Source organism: Manis pentadactyla, chromosome 1 (assembly GCF_030020395.1).
Source record: "Manis pentadactyla isolate mManPen7 chromosome 1, mManPen7.hap1, whole genome shotgun sequence".
NCBI lineage: Eukaryota > Metazoa > Chordata > Mammalia > Pholidota > Manidae > Manis > Manis pentadactyla.
In genome coordinates, this window is record NC_080019.1 from 181,802,768 (window position 1) to 181,817,004 (window position 14,237).

The following is a 14,237-nucleotide window of genomic DNA, read 5'->3' on the forward strand; positions in this document are numbered from 1 at the left end:
CAGACAACTGAAATACTTCCCCACCACTGCCCTTCTCTAGGGTAGACTTTAAGTTTTCTGGAGAGGCGTGCAGAATCATTAGGAGACCAATTTTTTCTCCAACATATGGCAAGTAACTGACATGTGGTGGGTTTCCCAGTTCTGGCTCGGGCCTGAGAATGCCCGTGAATGACTCTGGACAATGAATGTGGGGACTATCAGTCCACCTCTCTATTTTTAGTCATGTAGGATCAGCCAGCTCTCTCCCATGTTGACTGACAATGCTATTCTCATGCAAAAATTCTCCCTCTAAAGAACGTGAGCAGAGGAGAATGCTTGGTAACTGACTGTGATGCAAGGAAATGAACTGACCTCTTCTCACTGTTGTTTGTGAAGCCTCTGCCGCCTTGTCATGACTCCCTGGAATCCATGCAGGTGTTCAAACAACACTGCCAGATAGCAGAAGAATACCATGAGGTCAAGAAGGAAATCGCTCTGCTTGAGGAAAGAAAGTAAGTACTGTTCCCCCGAGCACCCACACCCTGAGCATTGCCTCCTGGTGGGTGGTGGACTGGGGCTGTAGGGGAGGGAGGGGGCAGGCACAGACCTGACATTTCCTAGACCAGAGGGCAACTTCCAAGGATGTCGTGTTTGATTATAGAAATGATCGAAGCGCAACTGCTATAGATTGAATGCTTTACTCTATGGAGTAGTGAGAGGAACAGCAGGAGTGCTTCCGACTCACTTCTTAATTTTTTAATAAGCATTTTCATCTCAGGAAATTAAGAGTGCCAAAACCATCCTATGAATGTGCCCAGAGGTCCCAGAGCTCTTTGGCTTGGGGTGAATTTTAACTAACGCATACAGGGTAGAGATCTCCCAGCAAGCACAGAAGCCAATGGGCTAGTTCTTTGAAATAATGTAAATGGTTCAGTTGACTAACTGCATTTTATAGTCCAATAACCCGAGGAAGGTTTTATCTTGATAGCTTCTGTTACCATTACAGTTCTGCTGTAGGGAATTGTACAGTTCTATTAATTAAAGAACTCTAATTTTACTCACACATAACTTACAATTTCTGAATTTTCCTTTTCTGTTGTACTTGTGTCTGCCGATGTCAACCCCAGTGATCCCCATTCTTTAATGCTTTCAAAACATCAGACACTTTTCCACCATAGCTCTGGTCAGTTTGCACTTACACATTTGTTAAGGAGAGAGTTTGATTTTATTTGTGTCTCCCACTAAGTGCTTTTACCCCGTAAATTCAGGGATAGGCAGATACTTCTCACTGCCAGACCTCTGAAGCCAGGCACAGTACATAGCATGTAGATGCTAACTGCATTTTATTGAATGAGTGACACATAATCTAAACATGTTATGATTTTATTTCTCCTTTCTTCTTACCAGAGTAATATATGGTATATATTTAATTACTTAATTTTGAAATCAAAGCAGGTAAAATATATTTTGTTTGGAGAAGTTTATGAAATACTTGGACGCTTTGGAGACCGCCTCCCCCTGCCCCTGAATGGCGGCTGGACAGTCTGATGTGGTGGGCAGGAGGGTGGGTTTCAGGGTCAGGCTTCTGTACTTACTGTAAGACCTCAGCTAGCTCGTTGCACATTTTCCTTGCTTCGTTGTGCTTCAAACATAAAACCATACCTGGACTTTTGGTTATAGGGATTAAAAGATGTTTATGAGGAGATCAGAAACACAAACTTTCCCTCATATATCTGAAACTTTCTTTTTGGTCTAAGAGTTTTTATAAGTTAGTTGGAATGCTCAGATTGTGCATTTAAACACAATCTCAGTCCTAAAAACTTTATAAATGAATTGAAGAAGCTTGATAATGTGACCACTGGTGAAGTTAGGGGGTACTTGTATAACCAGTTATCTATAAATGTATCTTCCTGTGTGTGTGTGTGTGTGTGTGTGTATGTATGTGTGTGAACTCTGGTGTTGTGATAGAAAAAACCCAGGTAATTATGTATTTATTTGTAAGCTCTGCAGTTTGAAGGTACTGGAGAACTTTGCTATTTAAATTAACTCATGTGCGGCTTTTTAAAATTTTTTTTGGCAATACAGGACTCACCCATTAAATTTGATGTTTTGTCAGTTTGCATTTTTGTATGTTGCATGAAAAAATATGGCAGAATACTGATATGAGGATGACCCATCAGGTCTTTTATTGAAGCATGTCCTTGATGTTTCTGTAAAACCAACCTTATTTACTCCCCAAATGTACTTGAACGATGGACTGTTCTTGAAAGTGTATTATCTTTTCTCCGTGTTTCTTCCTAAATAATTGCTAGATGTGAGGCAAAAGCCATATTGTTTCCTTTCTTTTTCATAAAGGCTCTCAAATTTCTTTTTCTCCATTCCCACTTCTGCCATTTGGGATTGGGACTTGTTACTTCAAATCTTTGTCCATATAATATCATTACTGGTTTCCCTACCTGTGGCTTCACAGTGCTAGAAAATGATGCCCAGTTCTTGGCCTGGATTTCAAGATCTACCTCAGTATGGCCTTGGTACTCTGTAGAATGTTCCGTCTCATCCCCTGTCTTCAGCTACATTGGCCTGTTCACTCCTGCTTTTGTGCCCTTGCTCATGCTGAGCTTTAGGTCCAGAGTGCCCCTTCCTTCCTCTTTGGTCCCCAAATGCTACCCTTCAGGACAGCTTAGCCCACATCCCTGTCCTGGACACCCCACAGTGTCCAGCTCTTTTCCTGGGTGCAGGAAAATTCACTGGAACAATTCTTTTGTTACTTTTTGAAGGCTGGTGTTACCAGTAGTTATCCTTCTACATTTATGTCCTGTCTTTCTGACTGTATATGCTTCCCTACAGGCAAGGACAACTTTTAATATCTCTTTATACCCCAGTCACCAAACAGGGAGCTGCACATAGGGTCAAATATAAGCGAGGGTGATTTAGAGTGGTTGATTATAGATGATAGTAATATTCTCTGTGTACATGTTTCATTTGTAATTTGTATGGTCTATATTTAAAATATAGAGTCAATGTCAGCCATAAAGAATTGCTAAGATAAACAATTAAGAGAGGAAGTATGATTATACCTTATATTTATAAATAAATGAGGTGGGTTCTCCAATGGCTATTAACGCTTTACTAAAGCAAAAATTCATTTTGCAACAGATATTTTCCTCAAAAGTCTTTGTGTTCAGGCTAAGTAGATATGACACAAGTAATTAGCTCTCTGTTTTTTAATGATTTGGATGAGAATTTCTTTTTCCCCATTGTTTCATAAAATGTGGTTTATGTTGCCTCTGGGGACTGGCTAGTGTAAGCCAGACACAAAAAGAGACACAAACTCTTAGAGATGTTTTCTTTCCTGGAGTCATGTGGGTACAGGTTAAGCTGAACTTCTCTCTCATCTCCAGAGGAGGTCTCCCTGGATCAAGTTTGGGAAACTGCAGAGGAGATAGGGGAGAGTTGATTATAACTATTATTTTAAAACATGTGTATTAGATGGATAAAGAGGTCAGATGTTTTCTAAAATTATAATTCAGCCTAGAACGAGTTTAAAGAATCACTTCTGGCTTAGTGACTAATTACATATAAAGAGCTTGTTCTTATTTTTATTGGGATTTTTTTCTTCTCAATTGAAAAAAATGACAGTTTTGTTGAAAGCTTAAAAAAAAAATACCAAGAATTCTGACATATTTACAGAATTCCTACCATTGTTGCTATTTCTTTCTAGGTCTTTTACAAGTAAATAGATATTTTTATATAATTGCATATACAATAACATGAAATGTATACATATTTTTAAAATAAATATTATAAGCATTTTTATATAACATATACTTTTTAGTGTATGTAAATGGAAACTCATAGAAGTGAGATAGAGACATGGTTTTTGAAATTTATCACTGAATTGTTTGACAGAAAAATTTTAAAGCATATGATTAAACTACAATTAGATCTACAATAAGATTTACAATTACTAAAGGTTGCTTTGCTCCAGGTAGAGTATTTTATCTTATTCAAAAGAGAAAACGCTTGTCTGCTCAGTGTATGAAACATTGAGCTAGGTGTTGTAGTGTTTACGAGATTGACAAAGAATGTCAGGAAAAGAGATAGACTGTTAGAAAACATTGAAAAATGTTGCATAAGTAAAAAAAATACTTCAGTGGTTTTTAGTATACTCACAGAGTTGTGCAACCATCATCACAATTTTGGGACATTTTCAACATCCTGGGAATGAACTGTGTACTCTTGAGTAGTCACTTTCATTTCTCCCTCCCTCTGTCAGCCACCGGCAACCTTGAATCTCCTTACTGTGTCTATGGATTTGCCTATTCTGGATATTTCATGTAAATGGAATCATACTGTATGTGGTCTTTTGTGCCTGGCTTCTTTCACTTGGCATAAAGTTTTCAAGGTTCATCCACGTCACAGCATGCATCAGGACTTCATTCCTTTTCATTGTTGAGTAATATTCCATTGTATGGATATACCATCCTTCATTTATCCATTCATCTGTTGAACATTTGGGTTGTTGGCACTTTGGACTATTATTAATAATTATGCTACAAACATTCTCCTACAAGTTTTTATGTAGGACATATGTTTTCAATTCACCTGGGTATGTACTAGGAATAGATGCATACCCATTTCTGGTTCAGATGATAACTCAATGTGTAACCTTTTGAGGAGCTAACAGACTGTTTCTGAAGTGGCTGCCCCATTTTGTCTTCCCACCAGAAATATATGAAGGTTCCAATTTCTCTATATCTTTGCCAATATTTATTATGTCTTTTTGATTAGAGTCATGCTGGTGGGTGTAAAATGGTGTCTTATTGTGGTTGATTTACATGTCTCTGATAGCTAAAAATGTTGAGCACCTTTTCATGTGCTTTTTGGCAATTTTATGTCTTCTTGGAGAAATGTCCTTTCAGCTCCTTTGCCTGTTTTCTAATTGGATTATTTGTCTTTTTGTATTGAGTTGAAAAAATATTATATAATTTTGTGGGTTCAGGCAGAACATTAGAAAAGAGTTTTCATATGGGATTAATAATCGATGGCAGACTTATATTTTCATGTTTTTTAAAAATCATATAAAATGATTGAAGGAAGAACATCTCGTTGAGGGGAATATATCAGGATGGGGGAAAGGGAGCATATGTAATTTATAAACATAGTTTAAAAGAAGCCCTGTTTTGATTTGTTTTTAGTCATGGTATTTAACTTATTCTGAAATTTCCAATTATAGGAAGCTTTTATGTTTAATCAGAAACATGTATTTCTTTAGGATATTCCTGAAGGCAGAGGTTTTTAAACTGTTCTGGAGAACCTCTCAAAGTTTGGGGATGGAGAGGGTGTCAGGCAGGGACTGTACAAGTGCCAACCAGAGAAAGTCCAATTCTATCTGTTCTATTTGCTTCACGTCAGGGTATGATTTTCTTTGAAAACAGATACCACAGCCGGGGAACACTGAAAACCAGATCTCACTTTTATACTCCAGGCATATTTTTCTTAAATATTTACATAGCCCCCTAAAACTAGGTTTCAACTATCATAAAGAAACAGTAAATGGAGATATTTTCCCACAAAAAACAAGTGTTTGTGGGGTATGGGGGATTGTGGAGGAAAAATTCTATCCTTTTTCTTAAGATGTGTGCTATGGGTAAGATGCCTTCTTTGTAAGGCATGGGATTTGAACTCATTTTCCAGCAGTGGAAATATGCTTCTAGAGACTAACTTGGTGAGCAAGACTCACTCCATTTACATGGTGCCTGGTTTGCAATAGGATTTCAATAAATGCTTGTAGAGTGAATGAATGGGAGGACCAAAGAGCTGCCTCTGCTCTTCACTTTGCTCAGAGAGGCACAGGTACTGCCAAAGGGATTCTTTCATTTTAGGATTTGATTCTGTGTGAAATTCAGATATCCCAGACATGATCAGGCTTTGAGATTACACTTTCCATTTATGCCTTAATGATAATGATTGGGCCTTTTATGCCACTAATTACGTGCAGTCCAGTCTTTTTACTGGAATCTCATTTGCAGGCATTTTTCCCCCTCATCCTATGCCTGGAACCATCTTAAAAGGGACTGAATATCTACCTCATCGCAGTGATGGTGTCTTTAAGCTAGGGCAAGGGCTCCAATTTTGGGGGGAGCACAGTGAGGAGACATTTTGCCTTTCACCTTATTCCTAGCCCAGGATTAACTTTTTTGGGCTGATTGACAGTGGAAATCTCCATTTCATCTAGAATAGTGGTTCTTAACTGCACTGATTCCTCAGCCTCTCACTCCCAGAACATTGGCAATGTCTACAGACAGTCTTGATTGTGACTGGGGCCAGGGAGAGGGGCTCCTGGCATCTTGTAGTAGACGACAAGGATGCTGGTAAACCTGGTACGGTACCAACGTACAGGACAGCCTCTGACAACAGAGTTGTATGGCCCAAAAGATCAATTGTGCCAAGGTTGAGAACTTTAGAGCCAATCTCACTTCTTTCCTCAAGGGTGTTGCCCTTTGGCTCCCAAAAGATAGGCTACATTTATTCTTCATGCCTTATTCATGTGTAGGGTTTCAACACCACAGTCTATACTGTGCTCCGCCACCCACACAAAACAAAGGTAGAGTTTCACGTCCTTTTTGTCATATTGAGGCATCTACTCCTTCTCTCCTCTGTATAAATGCTGTGCCAGAACATATAGTTTTCAACAACCACCAACAGTATAGTTTAAATCACTATATAAAATAAAAGTTTCCCAATGACAGAGTCTTTTATTACATTATTATCCCAAAGTCTTCAGCTCACTGGGGCCAAACAGTCTAGAGTTTTGTCTTTTTAAAATGAAAGTCTTTAGTCAACTTTGAAAATCTCAAGAACCCTAAGAGTGGTCTTCCCAGAAATAGAAATATTTGTCCAAATGATGAATCCATATTCCAACTCCCTGTAACATAAAGAATGTCCTTAATTTTGGAATTAGTTTCCATAAAGTTTCAAAGTCCTCTTTACCAACTCACTTGGACTTTCCCTTTCCATGTTTGTATTAACAAACAAAAACTTTTCCAGGTACGTGACGTAGGATGGGGACAGCAGGTGATACGTGATGGGCCCAAGGTCATGGCCTTTTCATGGCTGAAGTACATCATGTGGAAAATAAATTACAAGTTCTTGATTTCAGAAATAAGACCCTGTAAGGGTGGTCTTCTATCCACCATGTCACATTCCATTGCAGGGGATGACAGAAATGATAAACAAGAAATCAAAGGCAGGACCACATTCTAGCCAATTAGAGCTATTGATTTGTTCCTCAGGTCATCTATTTTTAAGATTGTCTCTGCAGCTTGATGCACTGGGGTTTAATTAGGAATTGCTAATAGCTGAGCATAAATATGTCTATGTAAATAGGTCTTGGGCAGGAGATAACAGATGTTTTGACATTATTCATTGACTATATGTATAATTGCTTATCAAATACATGAAACTAATTTAGAAACCTATCAACTGAGATTTCTTGATTCCAGTAAGGAAGAAATTATTATTGACTTTCTCTGATGTCATAAGAGTGGACTAGACAATCATCACTATTCCTTTTAGCTATAAAATCTGTGCTTTTGTGTTTTATTTTCCCCTACCAGTCAAAACAGATATCCTCAGGAGTTTTAAATGCAGATTGAGGACAACAGCTATCGCTACACCTGCTACTGCCAGCTCTTAGACTGTGATTTGAAAGCAAAATTCAATTTCTGTCTGAATCATTTGTGTGACACAGTTAATTTGAAAGGAAAAAAAAGAACAGGAATGGATGATCTGATGGATGGGGATTTAGAGGCAGATCTCTTTTTTACTTATCTAAGTTTTTTTTTTTTGAGAGGGCATATCTTATATTTATTGATCAAATGGTTGTTAACAACAATAAAATTCTGTATAGGGGACTCTATGCACAATCATTAATCAACCCCAAGCCTAATTCTCAACAGTCTCCAATCTTCTGATGTATAACGAACAAGTTCTTACATGGGGAACAAATTCTTACATAGTGAATAAGTTCTTACATGGTGAACAGTGCAAGGGCAGTCATCACAGAAACTTTCAGTTTTGATCACGCATTATGAACTATAAACAATCAGGTCAAATATGAACATTCGTTTGATTTTTATACTTGATTTATATGTGGATCCCACATTGCTCCCTTTATTATTATTATTGTTATTATTTTTAATAAAATGCTGAAGTGGTAGGTAGATGTAAGATAAAGGTAGAAAACTTAGTTTAGTGTTGTTACTTATCTAAGTTTTACTAATCAGTTTATTTAAGATAGTTACATAAGGAACTTTACTAATACTTAATTATTGACATTCATTGCTTAAACTATGCTTAGAGACAAGGGGCCCTAAACATTTAATCAGAAGAATAAGTTTGATTTCTGGCTCTTATTGGCTGTGTGACTTTTTCAATTAAATTAAGCACTCGGGGTTTCTATTTCATCCTTAAAATATATGGTATTTATCTCTGAGGTGCCTTACTCTTCATTTGATAAATATTTATTGGGAGCCTTTATATTGTAAACCCCATGGAGGACTCAAAGATCAATGAAGGCCCAAGGGACTCAATGTGTATGTATATCGATGTTCTAGGTTATCTCCTCTTTGTCCTTGTTGGGTGTTTTCTTTCCAAAACCTGGTTTTGCTCAGTGGTCATCAAATTCAGTACACAAGGCCGTCCACTGGGTACAGGAAGAAAATATCAGAACTTATATTCTGATGTGCTTTTTGTCCTTTTCCCAGGGTAACTTTTTATTTCAATAGTTTCAATTTACAGACCAGCTTAAAAAACGGTATGAAGAGCTTCCATCTAGCCTTCGCTGGATACATTAATTAATAAATATTTCCCAGTTACGCTTTATTCTCTCTCTCCCAATACTACACTATTGGGGTTCCTTCTCTCTCCTTATTGACATGGGGTATCTATCTATCTACCTACCGAACTATCTATCTGTGCAGTTATGCCTTAAATAATTCAATGAGTGTTTTCTAAGACAGATATTCTCTCACTTAGCAATGATAGAGTACTATTATCGAATTCACAGTCCATATTCATATTGCATCAATTTCCCAGTAATATCCTTCACAGCTATTTTTTTCCAGTCCAGATTGCAAATCACATTTGATTATCATTTCTCTTTTGTTTCTTTAAATATGGAAGAGTTCTTAATATTCTGAAGCATACAGGCTGGCAATTTTGGAGAATCTCCCTCAATCTGAGGTTGTCTAGTGTATGGATTTTTGATAAGAATAACACTGAAAGGATGTTGCGTCCTTCCTGGTACATGCAATATTTATTATTTCATTACTAGTGATACCAAGTTTGATCACTTGGTTAAAGCAGTCTTCCAGGTTTCTCTGTACTCTTGCTTACAGAGGGGAAAGAAATGTGACATATGTTTATTTTGAGGCAAAGAACAATTTGGTTAGATCTGGTTTAGGATTAACTGACCCACATTTAGAGAAGTGGACCTGTTTTGGGTTGTCATGCTTATTAAATGCACTAAACATGGAATGTGAACCTTATTATGTCTATTTCATAAATGAATTATTTACAAATATTTACTGAGAACTGAATTTGTTTAAGGCGTTAGCACTACAGATTCCCTCCAGTAATACCTGCTTCCTGAATTCTAAGGTCAGAACAGCACCAGTGTTCTGTTATTTTGTTAATTAGGCCTATAAGATTATATATATATATAAAGACTAGAGAAAGACATGGAAAATAGTATCTACAGGAAGGAGTTGGAATTCTTCGATTCAAAAAAAAGCCTAGTAAAGATTTGATAAACTCAGAAACAGAAAACAAAGGAAGATAGTAACTGAATTTGGAAGACAAAGATTAGGTAAGGGATGAACTGTAGTTCTCCTACTCATAAGACAACAGATAGCATCTTAAATTATGAACTGATTTTTTCTAGCATTTTTTTCTCCTGAACTAGTTGCAAGTTTCACAATTTGTTGTATTGTTAAAATGATCACCTATTTTGACTATCAAAGACTGTATTGAACTTTTTTGGGGGGTATACGTTTAGTATTTTGGATGTGACTACAAGAGGTGCTAGAATAAAATAAAGGTTCTAAAACTTGTGAAGCTGCAAAATAGAAGTAAGTAATTGGAGGCAAGCAGTGATGGGTAATATTCTGCTTCCATGAGGTCATTCCTGGATACTTGAATTCATTTGCATTAAATTTTGTGCTTCTCCTTTGCCTGGTCCCTGAATCTTCAGAAAGGAGCTCATTGCCAAGCTGGATCAGGCAGAAAAGGAGAAGGTGGACGCAGCTCAGCTGGCTCGGGAGTTTGAAGCACTGATGGAGGAGAATCGGACGTTGAAGCTGGCCCAGTCACAATGTGTAGAACAACTAGAAAAGCTTCGAATACAGTATCAGAAGCGACAGGGCTCATCCTAACTCTAAGTCATTCAGCGTGAGCCTAACAGGTTGGTAACCGCCATGTGCTGGCCAAAAGATTCCCAAAGGGAGAGTGAGTAAAATCTATTGTCTCCTTCTTACCCACATGGCAAATGTCTATAATTAGTTTAATGCTTGCCAGATCTAGTTTGAGAGAAGGAATATTTTATTTTACATAAGGTAATTAAAGCAAACCAGTCACTGCTATATGTTTTCAGAGATCATAAAAGAATTGCAAAGATTTTTTTTCTTATTTAGAAAAATATGATTTATACTGTACATCAGGGCAGAAAATAATAAAAATAGAATATTGACTGACTCCACTAAGGATCATGAAGAGAATTAAGCCATGAAACAAACCCATAGGGTGCTCACTGCAGTTTGACATCTGTGTATTTCTAAATTTCATGTTTTTAATATTTCAACTGTGCTCAAATCTGAACTATCAGAAACTTCTCTGCGTGTATTTATGTTCACCAGAGTCAGATTTAATTCATCAATGACTGATTGGACTAAGAAGAAATGGTCGCATATCATAAAAGCTTTCTCATGAAAATATTAGCAGAAAGCATGTTTTGTGCCAAAAACACATTTGCCGGTGTGAACTTGCTGTTGTAATAAAAAGCTGATAAGGCTGTATTTTCTTCTTGCCCATCCCTTACTTCCCCGTCCACATCTCTGCCTCTGCTTGTGTGTGTTCTGGGGGCACGGGGGAAATGGAAAAGTACTGTTTGGACATTACTTTGGTGAGTCCCCATGAAAACAGCAGTTAAATTATAACTACGACTTTGTTTCGGATTTAAGGAGATGTTTTGGGTCAATACGAACTAATAGGAACATATAAGTAAATTCAGGATTAAAAAGATTTTTCCCTTGTTCTACCTATTGCTGTATTTTCCCAAATTGATCTCTTCGTTTTACGTACATTTCTATTCATGTAACTTCTTTTTCATTAAACATGGATCAAAACTGTCAGTCTGTATTTTTTCATTTTCTTAACCTCCTTTATGCTAAAAGTTGGGATTGGCTAACGCTAGTCAAAATTTGTTGTTAGTTGTATTTACATGTCAAAAGAGCAGTGCAGTCTATCTTCTTGGAAGGACTGGTGTCTCATATAAACAACTCAGAGCTCTCATACTGAGTAGGCCTGAATGTCTTAAGATATTTACCCAGAAAACATGAAAGAGAATAGTTGATTAAAACAATAAGGTGGCCTGGGATAGATCAGTTATTATCAACCGGGGGTGATTTCACCTCCAGGGGACATTTGGAGAAGCCTAGAGACATTTTTGTTATCATGACAAGGCTGAGGGGTTGCCCGTGGCATCTAGAAAGAGGCCTCTGGTGCTGCTAGACGTGCTGCCAGGCACAGGACAGCAGCCCCCGCCTCCAGCAAAGAGTTGTCTGGCCCGGTGTGCTCATGGCACCACGGCCGACACACCTGGGCTGGACTAGTCACTGGGCAGTTGGGAAAATGCCAAGGGGAGGCACGTGGCAGGCCTTTGGGTTTCTCACTGCGTGGTGTAGAGTCCTGAGGCCTTCTGACCCTCAGTTTTCTCATTTGCAAAATGAAGCTTTTAGATGAATCTCAAAGTTTTAAATGTTATATCAGCACCTTTACCCTTAAACTGCTTTAATGTTTGACCAAAGGCTAAACCTGAAGTCCCTATTATTCTGGCAGAATTTTCTTTTTTAGTAACTCCAAGGCTCATAAGTACTAATATCAAGGAGGGATTGTTCACTAAATTTACATAAATCCAGGGTTAATGAAATGGGAGTCTGAAGGATAAGTTACCAACCTTTAAATACAAGGGATAGTTTTCGGTCACCACCCACCTGAAGAGGGTTACATATATTTATAGAGTTTAAGCATTCATGGTCCCTTATAGAAAATAGGGGGTGGGAAATATAGTTCCAAAATGTCTGCTCTACCAAAATGAAAGTAATTTAATAAGGTAAAGATGTTTGAACACCACTTATATTAAGGAGACACTGAGTAAATATTTTCATGTCTGTGCTAGTCTCAGCCTAAAATTTTACTATGTTTCCAAAATACATCTTTTCATGACTCTTAAGAAAGCATTTCTCTAGGTGTGTGTGTTTTAAGAAGACTTTAATTCGTTAAAAATTTGAAAACATCTATTTTGCAGTACTATTAGAGAAATCTAAAGGTAACATTTCTTATAGTATCAGTTTTATCTTTTCATTCATTTGACAAGTTTCCCCCAATCTTATTTACCACTGCATTTTATCTATAGAACACAGAATCACTTAAGACTTCTCTATTTTCTCCATCAGCTTAGTATTAAGCTGGAAGTGCTTGCTTTAGAGCTCAAATGAAAAGAAAATGTAACCCATGTTATATTCTGCAACTGCTCTACTAAGGAATTTTCTATTTGTGGGCCACTTAGTTCATGTAGGCATGAAAAGAATGTAGTTATACGGGACTAGAAGTAAAACCTCTAATCATTGGTATTGGCAGAGCATGTTGCTCAATCTCATTCTGGTACTTGGCACTGGATGTATCATTAACTTAGGACAAATAAGGAACTAAAGTAAGCTGGAATTCAAATTCAATTCAGCAAAAGTTTATTACACACTTCCTGAATGTGGGGTAGAATAACAACAATAGAGGATACAAAAATGAACAACATAATCCCAGCCTTCAGTATGCTTCCAATTTAGTAAAAGAAATGGCAGGTGCATTCTAGTTCCTGAAAGACAAGAATAAACTTAAGTGCAAAAAGATAAACTTTATTGTAGGGGTTCAAAGAAGAGATGAGAAGAACGGCCCGAGCAGAGACACAGTGGGTGGGAAGCACAGCATGAGGATCACCCATTTTGGGGCAAACAGTCCTCCTGTGGAGCACACGCAGTGGGTGGTGACGAGTTACGTTGGACAGTTCCACTGGGCCCTGGCGGTAGGGGGAGTCTGGACAAAAGAAACATTTTGGAAAGAGGAGTGAACGGTCAGGCCTGGCCTCGAAGACAATTAATATGGCTGCAGTGAGTGGGGTGGATGACACCATGTCATGAGGAACTGTTAGAAGAAGACGAGCAGCAAGGAGTGGGCAAGGGGAGAGCAGGTAGCAGTTGAGATAGAGCAGCGGACTAGGAGGGATGGCAGGGAAGGGGTGGGGAGCCACGTGGCTCAGGGTGGACTGCACGTGGGAGTGAGGCAAGGAAGATGAAGAGAGCCGACCCGCATGGGGCCCCATCTGGGCCAGCCGCTGCCGGCTGCTTTAGATAGGCTGCGTCGGTTAGTTCTTAGAACAGCCCAAGAGGTAGCTCAGCATCTGCACCCTCCGAACCCAGAAACTAATGTCCCGTGATTTATACGAAAGGCTGGGATGCAGATACAAGGTGTCTCTCCCTCCCTCCCTCCCCTCCCCCCCTCCCCTCCCCCTCCCCCTCCCTCCCCCTCCCTCCCTCCCCTCCCCCTCCCCCTCCCCCTCCTTCCCTCCTTCCTTCCTTCCTTCCCCCCTCCCTCCCCTCCCTCTTCCCTCCCCCCTCCTTCCCTCCTTCCTTCCTTCCTCCCCCCTCCCTCCCCCTCCCCCTCCCTTCCCCTCCCCCTCCTTCCCTCCTTCCCTCCTTCCTTCCCCCCTCCCTCCCCCTCCCTCTTCCTTCCCCCTCCTTCCCTCCTTCCTTCCTTCCTCCCTCCCTCCCTCCCTTCCTTCCTCCCTTCTTCCCTCCCTCTCCCTTCCCCCTCCCTCCCTTCCTTCCTCCCTCCCTCCCTCCCTCCCTTCCTTCCTCCCTTCCTCCCTCCCTCTCCCTTCCCCCTCTTTCCCTCCTTCCTTCCTTCCTCCCTCCCTCCCTCCCTCC

At 39.2% G+C, this 14,237-nt stretch overlaps 1 protein-coding gene across 3 annotated transcripts in view; it reads left to right on the forward strand.

Moving 5' to 3' along the window:
• The window catches only part of MAP3K7CL (MAP3K7 C-terminal like), a 114,353-nt gene that overhangs the window by 23,806 nt on the left and 76,310 nt on the right, over positions 1-14,237 (forward strand). For 2 of the 3 annotated variants that reach the window (XM_036926312.2, XM_057503906.1), the window contains exon 4: positions 376-491. In XM_036926312.2, coding sequence (XP_036782207.2) covers positions 376-491 — 116 coding nt within the window. Of the gene's footprint in view, positions 1-375; positions 492-10,234; positions 11,391-14,237 lie in introns of those variants that run through there. The other variant, XM_036926314.2, reaches the window with a different exon arrangement.